The sequence below is a fragment of the Cavia porcellus genome, unplaced genomic scaffold, assembly GCF_034190915.1.
Source record: "Cavia porcellus strain 051 isolate PalLab524CR breed Dunkin Hartley unplaced genomic scaffold, mCavPor4.1 scaffold_30, whole genome shotgun sequence".
Taxonomy (NCBI): Eukaryota; Metazoa; Chordata; class Mammalia; order Rodentia; family Caviidae; genus Cavia; species Cavia porcellus.
Window position 1 is genome coordinate 22,542,203 of NW_026947513.1, and position 20,775 is coordinate 22,562,977.

General features: G+C 39.6%; 1 protein-coding gene across 3 annotated transcripts in view; it reads right to left on the reverse strand.

The window, feature by feature from the left end:
• Atp8a1 (ATPase phospholipid transporting 8A1) overlaps positions 1-20,424 on the reverse strand; it is a 215,491-nt gene extending 195,067 nt beyond the window's left edge. For all 3 annotated transcript variants that reach the window (XM_063240470.1, XM_063240472.1, XM_063240471.1), the window contains exon 1: positions 20,125-20,424. In XM_063240470.1, coding sequence (XP_063096540.1) covers positions 20,125-20,173 — 49 coding nt within the window. In that variant the 5' untranslated portion in view covers positions 20,174-20,424. The remainder of the gene's footprint in view (positions 1-20,124) is intronic.
• Between the last annotated feature and the right edge of the window lie 351 nt (positions 20,425-20,775).

The following is a 20,775-nucleotide window of genomic DNA, read 5'->3' on the forward strand; positions in this document are numbered from 1 at the left end:
TCCAACTACCTTTTACTCAATGACTTCCAATTAAGCATTAAAGAGACCATGTTATTTGCTCAAGTTTCTTGACCTAGACTAAAGTTATTTTAAAAAAGGCTTGCAACAGTCAGAATCTAATAAAAGAATATTAACTGGAAAACTAGCTGGGGGATTTAAAGTCAGAACTTAGGTGTGCTTAAAATTAGGTGCCACTTAGGAAATTATGAACATTAGTCATTTCCTTCTTAAAGATGTAAGATTATTTTTTTAAAAAATAAGAGCTCCCATACAGAATATATAAGTACACATATATTTTTGCTGTCTTCCACCCCCAAGCTTCTGAATCAAAAATAGGCAGTTACTACAGTTGCAAAGATTTAAAATTCCATGTTCTGCCTTTTGGAGCAGAATGGTCATGTCAAATGTTTGACTCTGAGCCTAACAGCAGCTGGCCCGAGACACAGAATACAAAAAGGAAGGTTCTAGCACTCCAGAAATAATGAACTGGGTGGTCTGAAAGTTAAGACTCATGTATTACATTTTCAAATATGGCACTAACGAAATGAAACACCTTCAAAGGCATGAAATGAAACTATTCAGCAATCTTTCTCAAATTTCCACACCACGACTGCATTAGGCAAGGGGAAAACAAAATTTCCATTGGCACTAATATATCATTCTGTCACTCGAGGCACCCACATCCACCCTCCCACCTGTGTGCTGTATTGCAATCACTAACTGGCTTTTCTGCTCTGCACAGAAAGATGACCTGGACTCACAATGCAACCGCCCTGCTTAATGGATCACCAGGCTGCTTGGAAAATTCCTCAGCAGGCCTTACTTGCTAGGTCCGATCTGCTATTGGTTGTCCTAACCAAGCTCAAGTCCAGGATGTTCTAGGATAGCTGTTGGGTACCACTTTGAGGAATCTACACCAAAGTCACAGAGCTTTCAGAGCTTAGCTTCTTCCCCATCATCCTCTCATTCATCCATCTGTGATCTGAGCTCTTCACCTTCAGGCCTCTCTGAGTTATAACGAAATATAGCCAAGAAACACCTATCTCTGATATTGGAAAATACTCTGTTTCAAAAAAGTGAGGTTTGTTTCATGGGACAAAGGGTACACTTTTTGAAAGAATTCTTAAAATGATGAAGATGAGAAAACCTTGCTTCTCTCATGATCAGAAAATCGGTGAGCACCAGAGTTAGGACAGTGTTAGTAAACTGATAAAGACCACCTGATCTTTAAAGCTTTAACACTCACAGATATATGTGTTCATTTGTTAATTCATTCACTGATTAACCTTAACGTCATTTGTCCCACCAAGTCTGTTTCTCCACTCTCCACTCCAACACAGTGGAGTTTCCAGTTAAGTACCTCCCCTTCCCTGTGAGATACTGTGAGCTGCAACTTACAGATCAAAGCATCCTCTTGGGTCATTCTTCTTTTTTTTTTTTTTTTAATTTTATTTTGAAAGTATACAACAGAACAAGACAGAATAAAGCCAACTAACATCGTACAGTGAAATTAGTACAGAACTTCACAGCAGATTATCGGGATAACAGTAATAGGTATCACAGTACATTTTGTTATCTTTATAATAGTTGTTCTTTCTATCACATATATCAGATTGAGACGAAATACAAAACACTATAGAACTTATCAAAACAGAATATTGAATACAGCAGTACCATTAACCAGAAAATTGAATACAGCAGTACCATTAACCAGAATATTGAATACAGCAGTACCATTAACCAGAAAAGAGCAAAACAGTAATACAAATATTTGCCTTGCATCACTTACAAAAGTTTTGAAAATAATCTGTATATAAAAGATTACTATGCCTCTGACAATAATCTTTTGCAGAATACATTTACTGATATCACAACTGAGAACTGTAATGTTACAGAGGTATATAAATATGCACTAAGGATGAGTCATACATAAGTGTACATGTAAGTATCTTCTGGGGATGTTGCTTTTCTATAGGGAAGTAACACAAAAAACACTACAGATAAGTCATTTCCATGGACTAATCATTGCTAAATGTTCTGGTGCATTACAAGGCATCCAAAAATTCCCAGAAGTTTATAGCCTTATCCTTATCTTGATATTCACTAATGTATTTTTCTATCAGGTCTTGTCATTACCATACATGGTAAATGGTATTTTCATTTAAATACCCTTGTGGAGACTGATCTAAAAATAAACATACGTAAAAACACACCAACAGCCATTTATTGTTCTAAATACAAAAAAAAAAAAAAAAGGCTCAACATTTGCAGAATTCATACTAAGTTGCAGTAAGTTCCAAAAGTAGTACTATGAATTCTAAGTGGAAGACAAGGGAAAAACGAATTCTTGACATTTAGAACCAAGTCTAGCCTTAAGGGTTGAAAATCTACGGTATGCCTAGTGTTGGGCAGCACATACAGTAAGCATTCAATCTTTTTGGCAGCTAGCCTTGGATATTAGCCTAGAAAAATAAGCATCCTGTGCCCATTAAGTTGCTTGGAAATAGCAATTGTGCTTAACCAAAAACATAGAAACAATGAAAGATGGAATTTAATAACCCTGTCTTGGAAATATCCCACAGATTACTTGGTTCAGTAGAAAATTAAGCAGTGGATTTCCAGTGTGAATTTAAAAATTGTCACACAAGCAACTACAAGACATCTACCCCTGGAAGTTGCAATCAGCTAAAAGCATTGGCAACTCGCCTTGGCATCAAATTCACTTCTGAGAAGGCACAGGACACAAGGTGAAGAACTGTTCCTATGAACTAGATTCTTACTGATACAAAAGTATCAGTAAGGGAAGAAAGACAGGTGCATCCACAGGGGCCACCGCTGCTGCACAAGACATCAAAAAGCAAGTAAAAGAAGATAAGAACCACAGAGACAGCGGCAAACAGGCTCACATATCCCACTGCAACAAATAACATGTGCAGACTACTCAAAGTGGAGGAAAGCTATTTTTAAAAATGTTAGGATCACCGCATATAAAATAAAAAGCAGAACTGCCCGATTCCTACTTGCTTCATTGTCTATCAAAGGTCATCATTTTACAACTAGAAATGCTGAATTAATGTAAGTGGAAGTATGAAGAAAAGGAAAGGGAAGCCAGGAGACTTAAGATAGAAAAAAGAAAGCTAGTATCTTGCTGCTGTAAAAACAATTCATATGAAAACAAAAGCTACATTAGTGTGGGAACCTGCACAAGGGTTAAGTGAACTTCCACGAGTCACAGAGGACCCACATAGAATGAAAGATCCAAAAGATAGAGACAGCATTGATCGAGAGCTCTAAAAAGAAAAGATGGACATTATACATCATAAGGCACTTCTATTAAAATAAGATATATACATATATATATATATATATATATGCTTTCTGAATTCAGATATTTATACAATGCTTCTAAGGGACTTCATGGAAAAAATCTGAAAAGAATTAACTTGGAGTTAAAAGAGCATTTACCTCTTATATCGTGACTTCAGTTAACACTGAGTAGGACTTCAGTGTTTTGAAAGTGGTGTTTCAGGGCTGGGGATTTAGCTCAGCGGCATAAGTGCCTGCCTTGCAAGCAGGCAGTCGTGAGTTGGATCCCCGGTACCGATAAAAAGGAAGAGAACCAAAAAAGGAAGTGGTGTTTCAACATGTACAGAATGCAGAATGTGTTACCAGAGAGTAAAACAAGATGTTTAAAGGACCTTTTACATTTACTAACTCTGAAAAATGAGTTTGATGTCCAAGTCAGTTGAAAATCAAGTTCAGGTGATTAAGATGGTTTTAAAGGAGATGGTGACCACTGGAGACTAGAAAGCCTCTACAGACTAACTTCCTGTTCGTGCATCTCTTTTTTTTGAATACCAGCATCTGCATTTCAAGGATTCCATACTGTTATGAAACAGAGATATGCAACTCCACGAGTACATAACAATGCAGATTCACAACTAGTTGACAAACACAGAGAGGAAGCTCGTGGCTACTCCTTGTTTTCCTGCCTCCTAAAACCCTTCTAAAACAACCCTAGGCCATTCTTGCTTCCTGCTCTCTTTTATACCCTGACCTAGTAGCCTGGATTTAGGGTCAACACAGAGCATCTGAGCAGCCAGGACAATGAAATTCCCTTCTGAGAATATAGAGTTGCAAGTCAGACACATGGTTGGCACACTCACCACTGAGGAAAGTCCATCATGGAGAGCTGGGTACCTGAAGCCGTATGCATGCTGCTATGGTCTGGAAATGGCTTGAGTGTGTCCACTAAAGATTCATGTGTTGAAATTTAATTCTCATGATGACATATTAAGAGTAGAAACTTAATCTGACTATGGTTTTTAAGAGATGAGGCCTATGGGAGGCAATAATATGAGGTCATGAGGATAGAATGCTGGTGGTTTTATAAGAAGAGGGAGAGAAACCAAAAGATACACAAAAATACATGTTGCCTGACTCTGGTCATGTAATTCCCTACAAAGCTTTGGAACTCCTACAGAGTAAGGCCATCACTAGACATGACCCTCAGTCTTAGATCTTTTGAAGCATGAGCAAAAATAGATATCTCTTCTTTATAAAGTTACGCAGCCTCCATTTCATTACAATAATAAAACTGAATGAATGAATATGTGAAAAGGATGAAGTGGAGAAAGGAACAGACACAGAGACAAAACAAAAGAATTCTGGCAAGGTGAGAGATGCAGTTCTGAGTCTCGGCTGTGACAGGGGGTGGGGGTGGGGGTGGGGGTGTCCCTGGGTTGATTGAATGTGTAATTTGGGACTATGGAGCCAGATCCTTGGGTGCCAAGGACTGGCTAAGGAGACACGTAACATGATGAATGTTACGTGTACCTGGATGGCAAGAAACAATCAGAATTCAAAGTTCTAAGAAGCTGAGTAAGTTGAAGGCTGTACAATAAGGCCTAAAAAGCCAACTATGCAAATGCAATATGAGGGTATTTGGCATAGCAAGATGTGAAGAGAGAAAATGTACTGTTTTAGTCACTTTCTTAGTAAGAAAACACTTGCTAAGAACTACAGCTGAGAATGGAATGAACTGTCTAAGGAAGTATGATCTCTTCCCTGAGAGGTATTCAAGTGGAAAATGGGTAATCAATTGCTAGCAGGCTATGTCAGATACTGTGCCACATGAAATGACTTCTAAGTTCTCTTCCAACTCCAGAAGCTCAAGATTTTTTTAAAAATTTCTTTTTGGGGGCTGGGGATTTAGCTCAGCGGCATAAGCTCCTGCCTTGCAAGCAGGCAGTCGTGAGTTCGATCCCTGGTACCGATAAAAAGGAAAAAGACAAAAAAAAAAAAATTTCTTTTTAATCTTTTTAGAGATTAAAAAAGACAATCATTAGGTCATCAGAGTGTCACTCATATAATTAATGCAAGTGCAAGAAATAAATTTTCATCACATCATATGGGAAAAAAAAGAGTATTGAGCAGAGTTGCTATAAATGCTTGTAGGATAATTAACCCCACCAATTTCAGTAGTAATATGTCTATAGGAAGGCATAAATGAATTATAGGTTTGAATGAGCAGGACTTAAAAAGTTCCAGAGAAATGTATTAATGATTAAACATGAAAGCTATTTGAGTTATTGTTAAAATTTCTTTTTTTAGAGCTACTGTTGTATTTTATAATATAAAAATAGATTAATCTATTCCAACAGACTAGACTTCATTTTAGTAAAAGCAGCAAAATACCCAAATAAAATCATTTTTCTACTTTATTATTCTCAGAATGAGTCGGAGAAGTTTGACTGACACCTGCTTCTTACCTCCACTGTGACTCTGTGAGACAGAGGAAAAAAAAAAATCACCTTTGGTTTTTTAACAGTCTCTACCATCAAAGTATCTAATGAAAACACTAAAGCCTATCTTCCAATTATGACTTTTGTGGGGACATCACTCAGCACACACAGCAACATAAGCTACCTACAAGCAAGAGCAACCTTTTGCTCGGTGGGTGTTACCCAGAATAAGAAATGTGTGACACTGCATCTGCCTATTTTTGGCAAGCAGTGTTGCAACCTGACATACCAAGTCCATTGAACAAGCCTGGAAAAATAGGAAACTCCTAAAACAGCGCTGGAGAACTCTACCCTAGTGGAACCCTGAAACGGGTGTGGCTCTGGATGGCTTGTCTGTCATAAGCACTGTAGGCAGTATTAAAGAACCCACCAAGACAGGTTAGACAAGACTGGCTTAAAGATCTAAGAGTTACATGCAACATGCACAAAAACAAGAAAGGTCCCGCTGGCATCCTTCAGTTTGTTAGGATGTGGTTATAAATGAAGATAGAAACCTCCACTAAACAGATTAAACTAGGACGTGTGAATGACAGCTGGTGGGTGCAAAACTTCCAAGACTCAGCACTGTGCTCAGTGACATTAAAGCAATGACACCTACACATGTGTGAGATGCTATCAGCCTACCCAATCCACAGGCAGAACAAGAATGATGAGAGGATGGATGGAACAAAAGCTTCCAGGACTTTCTAGTGCCATAAATAAAATCACCCGGGGGAGAGGGGAGACTTCCTAATGTGGCGCTTGTCTCCAAGATACTACTCTACCAATTAAGATCAGATCAGCTCCCTGGAGCCGCTGGCATATCCCTGGTATTTGTTAAGCAAGAGGCAATGGGCCTACAGGTGGTATTAATACTCCATGAAGTTTCAAAATCACTCTGACTTCAAAAACTCATCTTCTAAAATTTGAAGTTCGATCTTATCCTTATCATTCACCAGAAGAGGATCCAAATAACACTTGTTTAGCATCTACTTTATTTTGCAAGTGCTTTCATTAAATACCTCTACTCTGAAGAATATCCCTGCAGTTTGGGGCATCTCTGGAGCAAAAAATAAGAAAATGACATCGAAGACTGTTTATGTAACTCTGAGTAGCCAAGAATCCTGCTAACAGGACTTTAAATTTCAAACACATTAAATCCATACAGCACTAAGTGTAACATGCCTAAAATTCATAGCAAGGGAAATAAGAAAGACCCTAAGTGTTGCATTTACTGAATTTCTAAAGAACATTCAGAGAAAAAAACATGGAGGAAAGAAAGGAAATTTTGAAATCTGTATTAAATTCAATATTCTTTCTAAGAGAATAAAAGAAATATCTATAAATGTGCTTTAGTAAACAAAGACTTTTTCTGTCATCTTAAAAATGCACTTTATGTTAGTGTTTTCTACATTAGTAAACAATGCAATTATTTTGGGTCAGGATCCAACACATCAGCCACTGTTGAGTCCTCTTTTTCTTTAACACTCTACAACTTCTCAATCAACAAATCTGTTAGATCCTCCTGCAAGCAGTACCCTGAATCTGACCACTTCTCACCTCCACTGATACCTGGCACATCATACCACTACTATCTGTCCTTGTCACAACTCTTATTCCTAAGAGTTGCAATCAGAATCTCTGCTAAAAACTTCTGTAGAGATTCCGGTGTGCAGGCTTCCTTTCCTCCTTTATCCAGCAGGCAGACAGATGCTTCATTGGTAGGGTATTACCATTTCACCAAAGAAAAATGGGACTCTAACAAAAGTTAAGTGGCTTTCCCGAGAGCATATATCTTTTTTTTTTTTTTTTTTTTTTTGGCATTTTTTTTAATTTAAAGGAAAAAAACCAAAATAGTACAAGTAATACAGAATTACCAAAAAAAAAAAAGGGTAAGAAATCACTAGTTAATAGATTACATACTGTCATCTTAGAAATAGCTGTTCAAGTTACAGGATTAAAGCATACACAGTGGACATTCAAACAGTGAGACTGCAAACAGTTGTGTTCAATGATCCAACAAAAACTCAGCAATATGGTCATCTATCTTAACACACCTAAACACATTGCAGTTGTATCCTTTAGAGCACTTTTTTTTTTCCTCAAGAGCATATATCTTGAAGGAGCCAAATCCAGATATCGCTCCAGGCCTGGAAGGAATGATGAATGCCTCGTTTCACTTTCTCTCATTTAATTATTTATTAAACATTAGGTTAAAATGCTAAAGACAGGGATGGTCCTAATTGGTGAAATCCTTAAGTACCGTTATAAACAAACTCATAGCATTTATTAGGTGGTGGCCGGGTCCCACAGTCTGTTATTGAATGGACAAAAAATACACGAAGCATAAACAGAAGAGTTAGTGATTGTATTAATTTGTTTCAATGAGATTTAAAAAAATAAGGACACTTCCAATTCAACATGTGAGAAAATGGCTGATGTTAAAAATAAAACTACTGAATTGATACCAAAAGTTCTGATATTCAGCCTCGGTATTCAAATGTACAGAAGTGCTTCACAAATGACAAAGATAATTTCCACAGAGAAAATCAGTATCAGGGGAAATCCCAACTTGGCACCTGGGGAAATTAAGAGGGCTTTTAAAAATTTTTTTCTTTTGCTAATTATATTCACTTGGAAGTTACCAACCAACAAACTTGTACAATGATTCTTTTACTGAACTTTAAACAAAAGACAGGAATAAGTAACAATCTGGGGTTAAGTGGAGCCAATAATTCAGAACATTTCCTTCAGAAATACTAGGTTAAATTTTGGCTTTTTAATAAAGAATTCCATCTGTACAGTACAAAGCACTTATCAGTTAATAAAAGAAAGCCTACATCCAGAAACAAATAAGGATAGATGACAACTGTAAAAGACAAAACAATCACATGAAGGTCGGACACAATGTATACAGGAATAACGATTTCTCCAACTGCTATTAGTGCAAACCTTCATTTTTAATGAACTAAGAGACCCAAAGGGGAAAGGACAGTAAGGAAAAGGGGAAAAAAATCAAGATACAAAGTATTTTATCCAAGGGACTATCGTGCTTGTTTTATAGTCCTCAAATGATAATCCCCACCACCAGCAGTGGCCATTGCCCACATCCTGAGGCCAAAACTCAGTGCTCATCCCATAGCCAGAAAGAAGCCACACTGGCCAAATTAAGGGCCTCAAAAGAATAGTGTTCTTCTCAGCGTTCAGAGAAGGCAAGTAAGTTGGAATTTGTGGCAAGTTTTTATGCATCAGACACTAACCCATAAAAGACTTTTGCAGCACAGTGCACAAGTCTGTAACTGCAGGAACACACAAAAAAATAAATCCTTTGGAAAGAAAGTAGTCAAGCGAGTTTTAGAGATTTTTTTTTCCAGGTTATTAAACTATTTTTTTCTACCTTCGAATAACTAAATGTGTGGGCTACAAATACAGGCTAAAGAAAGCTATTAATTACAACATACTAAAAGTAATTAGGTTAGCAAAAAGCTAGCAATGACACTGCAGAAATAGCTCATATTCAATAAGCTCCCAGAGTAGATGTAACAGTGGCTAAGAATAAACTAGATGTGTTTACTCTTCACTTGGTTGTACTGCTTTGAATGTTCAATTCAGAATTTTAAAGATCTTCAAAACCTAATAATTGAATATCATTATATGAACTTGCCCATTTCTGAGAGGGGAAATTACAAGGAGTATAATTAGACCTGTTTGGTAACTGAGTAGTGGAAAAAATTTATCAGAAATATCCATATTCTCTTAGTTTCATGGCTGATAATCTATATGGTTTTACACAATCAATTCCTCATCCTCTCTTAGGGAAATTTAAGGGTGTACATCAGTTTCTTTGTAGAACACTGCTGCACATTATAATTTCTTGGAAGAAGAACTATCAGTATTTGGTCTGTATCCGTGGACTAGACTGATTCTACTGGTCTGGGGTCAGTCCAGGCATCATTATGGCTCAGAAGTTCTCCATTTGATTTCATGCATAGCCAGGCTTGAACACCATGTACTAAGGTACACAGTGGCCATGAAGTGATCCATATTTCACAACCCTCCACTGGACACTCTGCACTAAAGCGGGTAGGCAGACATCTTTCACACTATTTCTTAAACTCTATACATACAGTGGTGAAAATAAAATTAGGAAAATTGACCAAGTCTACCAGAGCCCTTATCCGGCACAGAGCCAATCTAAAATAGATGGAGGACTGCATCCAATTTAAGCTTAACATAGATAGTATCGAATTTGGGTAAAATTTGTATAGACACATCTGTTTCATTTTTTTGACCAGAGATAGAGGTCATGTTCTGGAATGAGGAGGAGGGAAGAAGTAGAATGAAACAGACTAGAAGGGAACGAGGAAGGGTCATATCATAGCAGCAGCAATAAAGCAGTAAGGTGAAGGTTTGGATGTGGTCACTCAGGACAGATGCACTCAGAACCAAAGATCTCTCACGTGGGGGAACAAGTTGCCAAGAGAAACTTGGAATATAAAGAAATCGTATTCAAAAAGCTCAATAGGCCTGGTTCAGCACCAGAAATGCTCACAGTACAGAGGCCTGGAGTCCTCGCCAGGGTCAGAGACTAGCATCTTGCCTCTGATTAAGGCCAGGCTCCCAGTTCTGGAGCCCTTCGAGTTGCTGTGACAGGCACTGGAGGTCAGGGAAATGGTGGCAAGGTGTTCCTGTCATGTCTTTATAGAGTGCTAAATCATAGTCCCTTAAATGTTCCCTATATCTAAAAATTGTGGGGGCTGGAGTAGGGGTAAATCTCTTTAGGGATGAGGGATGGGCAAGGGCTGCAGAAGTGAGCTCTATCTTAGGTCAAGAGCGAGCCACAGGGACCTAAACCAATTATTTTCAGAAGTTCAGCTATTCTAGATCGGTGTCAGAACAAATCCCTCTCTGGTTACCCCTGCACACCACACTGTTTGCTTCACTCACAAAAGCCAATCTTTTGCTATCTAAATGGGTCTGGCCCATTCAAGTGATTTCCTGGTCCAGAACCTAGGCAGGCTTTGCCCTTTTTATTAGCAGTTTCTATTTTAACCTGATGCTACTAAACACAGCTCCAGAGGATCATGATTCATTCTCTCCTTCAAAGACAGCTTACACAAATACGAAACAGAAACCCAACTTAAAACCAACACCTCCCTCTGCCAAGTCAATTAGAGATGTAAATAATCCATGAGGTCCAGGTCTATAGTCCCTAACATCAACGGAAAGTGGTGGTGATACAGTACATAAAAGCCTATTTACTCAAAGCTAAACCTATGTAACAATTATATTGTTTAAATGATAATTAATAGGAAGACAGGCAGGATGATTTGATTATCAGATCTATGTAAAAAGCAGAAACAAAACAACAGGCTTCAAAAGACATCATAATGTACTCATACAAATCCCTAAATTGCTACAAGAGCCATGTGAGAAGCAGCATTAGATAATGCTTAGATAAGCACTAACATAATGTGTGAAGTTTTACGAGGACACACATGCCTGCGTTCTGTTATAAAGAAGGAAAAGTGAAGGACTAAATTTCTATTTGAGAAGTACAGCTAAAATATACTTTTAATAAGCTTACTCTGAGCCATGGGTTTCCATTATAAAACTTGAGATACTGAATGATTCCAGCAAATGCTCACATAGTACACATGCTACAGGTACAATCTGCAGTGGTGCTGTCCAATACAGTAGCTGCCAAATTGAAATGTACTATAATACGTTCTTGCCAGATTTAGAAAACTTAGTACAAAAAATGGAATATATATGTTCTCATTTTAAAATTCTTATAACAATAACATGCTTAATTAATATTCTGAATACATTGGGCTATAGAATAATAAGCTTACATTACATACTGTACTTTGAATTATATACTATTATATATTATTTATATTTTACTCATTACTAGTCTAGTATTTTATTTGTATTAAACATATTGTTCTGCTACCCTTCTATATTTTAAATGTGTCTATTATAATAGTTTAAACTGCCTATGGATTTGCAGTTCAAATTTTATTTCTCTTGGTGTTGATCTGATATATGAATATCAATTTGATATGAGTAGATCACATGTGACTATTAGTACCATCTCTAACTGGCCTAATTTCTCATCTTATTCCTAGTAGAAAGAATAACAATGAGTAATATCTTGGTTATTATGTAGGGGTCACTGTATTAAACCTTAAAATTGGAATCAGAGGCTATAATAATACTTCAGGGTATAAAAATGAACCAATCTTATTGAAAAAGTAATATATACAACAAATACCTAGTCAAGGAAAATGAATTAAAAACTTTTAAAAAATATTTGCCTTTATGATACACAATAGCAAGACAAAAATAAAATGAAATATTATTTGAAATGAAAGAATTCAGACCAATAGTTGGTTTCAAAATCAACAGCTTTCATTTAACCCAAACATGAACCTAACAATTTTAAAAGTTTCCCACTGGTAGTATCTTCACAAAATATAAATGATCTGCACAAAAATCTTTATAGGAAAAAGGAAAATTCTACCCATATATGAAAGGAGAAATAAGTAAAGAGAAATTTATCATGAATGACTTGCTATAAGGTGTCAGTTCTCTTACTACAGGTTTATAAATTTAATGCAACACCAGTAAACATCTCAACTTTTTCAGCTCAACTCAATGATGCAGTCATAAATTCAAATGGAAAAATAAATGTGAAAAAAATGGGGTAAATTTATAGAACAGAGCAGTGAGAAATAAGATAATTATAAACATTTTACTATTATTAAGTTGCAATAAAGGAATGTGATACTAGAGTCAAAGCAGACCAAAATAGAGCGAGGTCAAGAGAGAGGGGAAGGGAGGGAGGCAGACTCCAGAAAAACTCAAATATCCACATAAAAAGGCACCTCAAACCAGCATGGGAAGAAAAGATATTAAATATTTAGTAGTTACATTGAATGGATAGCTCACAGAAAGTAAATCCCACAAGACTTACAACTGTTTAAAATGAAACCTAAAAGTACTTGAATAACCAAAGTTAAAAACTGTTATTGTCTTCAAATAAAAAGTACAACATTAAAGGACAAATTTTTAAGGGGAAGAAAAAAATTAGCTTATCGACACACAAAAGTACTATCAAATTAGATGACAAACTATATGCAAGGAAAAGGGTTCAGATCATTAACACAGAAGCTCTTGAAATGAATATAGAAAAAAACTACATTTAGAAACATTAATAAGCAACTCAGAAACAAAATAATCACTAAACTTACAAAACCCATATTCAGTTATGTAAACTTCAAAACTTAGTTTTTTGCACTGTAAATTCACAAGGATAAAAAAAAAAAAAAAATGCTGACCAGTACTGGAAAAGAGACAGAGAAACAGGCACCACTGTTCACCTTCAGGGAAGTTCAAACTGGTACAACTCTTCACATAAATCCAAAATACATGTAAAGTCATCAACAATCCTAAGTCATAAAAAGATACACATTTTTGACTAAGAAATCCCACCATTAGAGACTTTTCACAAAGAAATAATCTGAAAAACATCTAAAGACGTACAAAGATGCTTATTTAATCACTTAATGCAAACAACCAAACTTGAAACGGCCTAAATACCCATCCACAGGGAATTCATTAGTCATGTACACTAATACAAAAATGCTAAAACTAATATAAAATGTTGTAAAATTTAGTGGTATCAATTTGTGCATTCAACAAATAATTATTTAGCTCCAAAAAATATGAGTCATTGTCTAAGCACTGAGGACACAAGTAGTGAGAATGGACAAAAAAAAGTCCCATAAATTTAGATTTGATAGAGCTACTGTCTATAAAATACTGATTAAGTGGGGAAAAATTAAAAATAATACAGAGTATGATCTAATATTTTTCCTCTTCTAAAAAATAGTTGGGAAGGACATACACTGAAATGATGTTTTCTGGATACTGGATATTTAAACACACATATAAATTTTTGTGTAACATTTATAAAATGCATATAAAACCTTGTAACTCCAATGTGATAAGATGTGAAGGACATCATTTGAGGTGGTTCTATTGTCTCTTTGATAGCTTTTTGCAGTGTGAGTTTTCCTAACGAGCAGATAGCACCTCTACAGTCATGAGAATATGGTTAAGAGCTTTCATGACCAGCAAAGCTGTTATGCACCGTAGAGCACAAAGCAGTGAACAAATCCCACACACGCACACACATGCATGCACACACGAAACGCTCCCTTTGTGGTGCTAAGGTTCCAGTAGGAGGTCTGGATTTAGCTCACAGTATCTTACCACTTGGCTTAGAAAGCTGCCTTAACTCTATCACACAGTCATTTGTTCCATTCAACCCATCACTGAGACCCCAGGAGTTGGCAGTTAATGTCTTCAGGGGGAGAAACATGTCAGTGAAAAAACAGACAAACATTCCTGCCTGTAGAGATCTTAGCATCCCCAAAGCGTAAGATCATTGAAAGGTTTCTCCATAGAGAGTAAAGAATTAAAATGAAAGCTGTTGCCTGCAGTACACATGTGGTAATGACATCCAGGGACCTGAGACCCACACAGCAAATACTCTGTTATCTGTGAAAGCATCCTCGGATCCCTGCAAACTCTCCTATGGCTGTTGGGGAGGCACATGCTCCAATTATCACTGCTTTTCAAAATTTTAACGGGGGAGGGTGAATTCTGCACCGTAATGTAGAAAACCTAAAATGACTGAATTCTAATCCATTCAGTATTGCCAGAATTATTCTAAGTAAATAACATATTTAGAGATTTTTAAATACTCTATCAATTGCATGACATATTACCATTCTGTCTCTCTGTCTGTCTGTCTGTCTCAGTCACAGCAGTTATATACCATGAACTCGTCTCCATACACTGACACTGGGGTCCCCTTCAGTCACCATCCGTATAGTCCCACCATTCATTAGGCAGCACACAGAATAAGCTGCTCACTGAAGAAGTCATCCTGTATCTGGACAATGAAAACAGCCTAATATTTTTCTTTTAACAAATATTTTACTTTTCTTGTCCTTTTGCTATTTTTAACCAAATAAAAACATAGTATTCTATAGGGTTGCAAATATTTTAGGGTTGCCATTTGGTAAAACAATTTCTAAATGTGTCACTTTAGTGTATGTTTGCTACAACTACGGATACTCTTACAATTTAGCATGATAGTATTCACAAGAAAATGCAAACCATTGGGGAATGTAGTCAATGCATTTTATTAGTTTTGAACAGTTAATGTTTACCATCTGTAAAGTATGAGCTCTAAAATAGTTCCTATTTTTTCGTACAAGAGCTTTTGCCAATCTGAGTACCCGGTTGTAACTGAGCCTGTTGCCTACCCATTTGCATTCTCTCTTTGTCTTATACTAACACAACACCAAGTAATGTGCTCAGCTGGAAAAAGCCATTTCCCAGGTTCTCTTGCAGATGGGAGCCAATGCAAAACAAGCATTAGTCTTTATGAGGCACTGTCAGGAAAACTCCTTTGTTTCTCACCCTTCCATTTTTTTCTCCCTGGGAACTCCTACAAGATGGCTGGCACCCAGCAACTCTGCTGTTATGACGCATCGTTCAGAGAAAGTAATATACAGTCAGAGAGAGATTGGGCCCTCAGGAAAGTCAGCACAAAATAAAGACTGTGGCTGATGGCACAAGATGGAGATGCGATGGTTAGGCTTGCATGCCTCCTTAAGTGATAAACACCAATTTGAGATTACACCGTAATTAGCATCAACTGGTCTAGTAAATCCAGATTGGTGTCAGACTCCCAGGTAGGTGACCAGAGAATCTAGACCCATCATCCCAAAAATGCCTCTGTTCCTTCCATGTAACCTTGCCAAGTGACTTATTTCCCTACCAGATCAATATTAGTTAAATGGCTACACTTGTAATCCTATAGGTTGACTGTACCAGACCCGTGCTGTCCCCACGTTGTGACTTTGCTGCGTAAGTTACCCCTGAAAAAGGGCCTCAGCAACCACCCCACTGAGGACTCCTTCTGTCTATTTCCAATAAAACTCTCCTAAGTTCCCCCTTTGATTCATGACTTCATTCCTTGATGATGTGAGACCATGAACCCAGCACATCTGACATCCAACAGGTTGGGAGTTACACTTTTACTGTAACACTGTGACTCACAGAAGTTACCTGCAGTCCTTTGGGACTACAGAGAAGTCACACCTGACCCTGACTCCCTCTCTTCCCCTCCATGAGAGCTCTGTAGAAGTAGGGAAAATTGCCTTTTGTGTGAGCCATCATTATTTTAGTTCCTGTTTCTAGATTACTGATCACTAATCATTGAAATTTCTTGTGGCATTTGTTTGTTGTTCTCAGTTCCCTTATCATGTAATAAATTTTCCCAGTCAGGTTCAAGACTGTAATGGAGAGTTCCTCAAAATGTGTCTCACCAGTTCCAGAAAAATTCTGCGAGGCTGATGAGAAATGTCAGTCCTCAGGCCCACCTCAGAGCTCCTTCTCAGAATCTTCCTGAGCTGGCCATCAAGCTTCAGTGTAATGAGCCTTAATGGACTGGGATCTTATAAACATTAAAATTAAAAGTTGTCTGAGAATTATCTTTTTTAAAAATATCCCCATCTCTCTTCTCAGATATTCACTATACAGCTAAGCCGGATTACAGGGCCTTATTTCTTACTATTCTCTCCTCTCTGCTTCTTTAACACTCCAACTCTCCTGCCTAAGGCCTCTCCTCTGGTGGTTGCCCCCTCTGGAATGCCCTTCACTCAGACCCCACGAGGCTAACTCCCTCATGGCCTTCAGGTCAGCTCTGCCAACCTCCTTAAAACTGCAGTCTACCCATCATCCCTACACATCTTTCATTCTCTTTATTCTTTCAATATTTGCTCAAATAACAGACTATAATTTGCTCATTCTGGGTGTTTCCTTTGACCTCTGCCTCGCACTAGAATGTAAGTGCCTACAGTTGTTTCTGTTTCCTGATGTGTCCCAAGCACCTGAAGTACCTGAGAGATATCTGTTGAATGATTTCTCCCTTCCCATTCTCAGGATTCCACTCCAGCGCTAAGCCTGACCTTGTTGTCTTAAGACTTTCTTGCAATAGAGCCTATCCACAGTGTCTTGCTCTCCAAACCATCCAACCTACTTCTTGACTCATCTAAGCCAGTACTTTCGGGACATCACTTCCTTATAATGATTTAGCTCCTAACTGGTCCTGTCTGTTATTACATGTTGGTATTAGAGTCAAAGGAGAAATCAGATCAGATAAGCTCTAAAATTCTGTTTAAATACTCAATTCTATATCCAGATGACTCATCTTGGTCTTCAAAATGTGCTGTTCTTTACCTATCCAAACCTACATCAAACTCCTTCCAAGTTTCCCTCTACTCCTGGCCAGTTCCTTAAAAACCCTGAAATGTGCCACGTTTGCTTCCACCATTTTTTCATGTCATTGGTCTCTGTCCTCATCACCCTCCCAGATACTCAAATAGATAGCAATACCCCTTAAAGACTCACCTGAAGGCTAGTGGCATCCAGCATCACCTTTGTGCTTGACACTAATGTAACAACTTTGGCCCTCACCTCAAACCTCCTGAATTAATATCTGCATTTACATACCAAGATCCTCAAATAATTCCTAAAAGTTAGAAAAATGTTGCAGGAAGACTCCTCAGATCATAATTCAGTGAACTATTTGCCTGCTCCGGCATAAACAGGTGTTAAATTTCTGCTCTTCCTCAGGACCTATGCTTCCCATACTAAGCACAATATTCTCTCTGAGACCATTTATTCCTTATTTAAGTCCTTTCTGTTCAATTTGGCTGTAAACAATTTATAGGCAAAACAGTCATGTGTCTGGACTATCTGGATTCAAGGAACAAGGTAATGCTACTTAGAAACTGCAAACAGAAAACCTGAGGATGGAGAACTCCAAGCTCTAGCCACTTTCTCCCAATATCTGCATTTCTTTATTTCTTACATCACTTTTGCTATCTTTTTACTCAGTTTCTATGTCCTTACAAGAGCAGTATTTGCATGGCCTACTGCAGCTATACATTCTTTCTACCATTAAGTCTACTCACTCTGGCTTTTTTGGACGACTTTCACTGAAAATCTTTAATCTTAATGTTTCTCAAGAGAGACAAGACAGCCCAGAAACTCTGCTTAGACCAGAGCCTGGCAAATCACAAGGTTACATAAGTACTGTCACCTATGGATTGGCTGCCTTTGGATCAGGGACCTATCAATCAACCAAGGCCAAAGAAACTGCAGTTCAGAACAAGCTCTTTGGGAAGTAGAAGCTGTCAAAAGAGACTATTCCTTAGGCAAGAAAGATACGGAGAGAGCAGGCAGTGAGCTACATTACCAGCCCACAGAGTGACTGTCTTCACCACAGTACCAAGCAAAATACTGAGTACTTAATAAACTGAAATCAAGTAGGACGGTAGGAAGGGTCATGAATGAAACATCACAATGCCCCTGACACTGTTGGATACACAGGGATTACAAAGATTAAATAAAGCGTGGTTCTTGTTTCCCCAGAGCTCTAAATCCGAATGTGTCACCAAACTAGCTACTTGACCTTGGGCAGGTTATGAAACCACTCTGGGCCACAGCTTCCTTGACTATCATATAGTACTCCACCTTTGCCAATCCCCAAGGAGTTTTGCAAGATCCCATAAAGTAATTCTTGCGAAGTACTTTGAAAATGACATATGCAAATCAAAAACAATTCTGCAGTCTTTCAATACTGATAAAATCATTTCACACGCCACAGATTTTATATTACTTTTCGAATTTTTTCTCTTGTCCCTTTTTCCCACAATATACAATCTATCAATTGCTATTACTTAAAAACATCAACTATTATATTTTCAACAGCATCGACGATTCTCACTATATTTTCTCAACCTCTGTGCCTTACATGGTGATTAATAAAATTCATCATTTCACTCATAAGTGTATAAACTGAATACATTTTTACTGGATACATTTTAAGTACCTTCTCGGCTGTAGTATTACAGCTGTAGTATTATTTTACAGAGGTATTTTTTGACATTACACTGACAATAAGTATATATACTAAATTCCTACGTGGGACTCAGGGTTGTTTTTACCAGTATGGCCTTCTCCACAAAGCAGTTTGACACTTTCCTAAGTCAGGAGAATCAGAAAATCCTAGATATTAGAATCCAGGAACACTATTTTTATATGAAGGTACTAAAGAAGAAAAATGAAATGCTCTCAATGCTCTGTTTCAAATCCCTAGAATCCTATCCTCCAAACTTCTTTTTTCTTTTCTTTTCTTTTACCTACTGCCTCACACTGGGGGAGGGGAAGTATCAGTGATTATAAGACAGACAAGCTCCCAAAATGCTATCTCCCTTTGGAAGGTTCGAGTACAGGAAGTACAAGGTTATGGGTGTGAAAGACAAATCTCAAGAAAGGTACAGTATTGGCTTTGCCTTAAATAAGATCAAGGAACATGTCCTGAGCACTTGCCGCATGCCAGCCAGAACGCTGGTGCTCATCATGCAGGATGAGGATGTTTTGGTTCTCTGAAAGCTTCCTTGCCTATTCTGTCGGGCATCTGTTGCTCAATGCCCACAAGTATAACCATTCAACAGCTGGCCCTGGGTGGAGCAAAGAGCTTCCATCTAGCTCAAGTCAGCTCAGCTGGCAAAAGTGCAGGTTTCAGGCTAAAGGACAACCCAGAACGAGATCTCAGACCAGAGCCTGGCAAGATTCCGCTGCAGGAGGCAGAACTGCACAGACTGTAACGCATTGTGCCCACTGCACAACCAACCCCGATTGAGAATTCGCACCCAGGGAGGCAAAATGACTACAGATCATCGAAGGATCCTGCAGCATGGGAAAGACAACCCCATTTCTCGGAAGCTGTGAGGTGATAGCTGAAAAAAGATGGGCGCTGGAGGCGCAGCGGTGGGCAGACGATCTGATTATGTGGAGGGGTGGGGGACAGCGGGCGGGAGCACAAGTGTGAACTCGGAGGTTAGAGCGCTAATGAGGAGGGAGGCGAACCGGGCAAACGCGGTCCGCGACAGAGACAGAATGATCACACTGCAGTGTAAAGCCAGCTCCGGGGCTCCAATCCAGGACAGCAGTTCGGAGGTTCTGGAGCCCAGAAAGGGTTTCCCAGTGTCTGGAAGACAGCACGGGGGCAAGAGTCCCCGAGGGACCAGGCGCTGGGGCCAGACTGCTGCAGGTCTGAGGTGAGATGAAGTGTGTCCCCCCGATACACACACACACACACTCACACTCACACTCACACTCACACTCACGCACAGCCTCCTGACCCCCTCCGGGCGCCCCCCGCACACTCCCCGCAGGCGCTGGCACTCACCCTCCGCGCGCGAGCGGATCTCCGACACGGTCCTCCGCATGGTGGGCATCCCGGCCGCCGCAGGTGCGTTCCAGCGCGGACCAGGCACCTGTCACGGCGCCGCGCGGGCGGCCACCAGGGTGCGCCGCGCCCAGGGCTCAGCTGCCGCCCGCGCCCCCAGCCCGCCGGGGGACCCGCCAGCAGGGCTCGGCGCCCACACGCGCGCGCGAAGAGGCGGCGAAGGCGAAGGCGAAGGCGCAGGCGGCGTCGCAGAGCGGGCCAAGCTCTCTCCGCAGCCGCCGAGGGGCGGCCGGGGGCGGGGCCAGGGCGCCGGCGCTGGGGGCGGGGTCTGCGGGGCGCGCTCCGCGCTCTGCCCGGGCTGCGCGGCGCGCGAGGGGAGGGCGCGGCGGCCAGGAACCTGCTGCGCCGCCCTGCTCCGGATCGTACCACTCCCGGCGGGCGGGGGCGCGGTCACAGCCCGCCTCGCGTCTGCCTGTCGCTCCTCCCCGCGGTGTCTGCTCGCCCGGTCCCTCCCTGAGGCCCTGCAGACTTCCGAGCCTGGGCTCCAGGGGAGGAGGTAGCTGGCTGCCGCGAGCGAGCTGGTCCCGCCTGCTTCCCTTTGCTTTTCAATTGCAAAGGATCTTTGGGTCCTTTGAATTGGGCGTTGGAGCG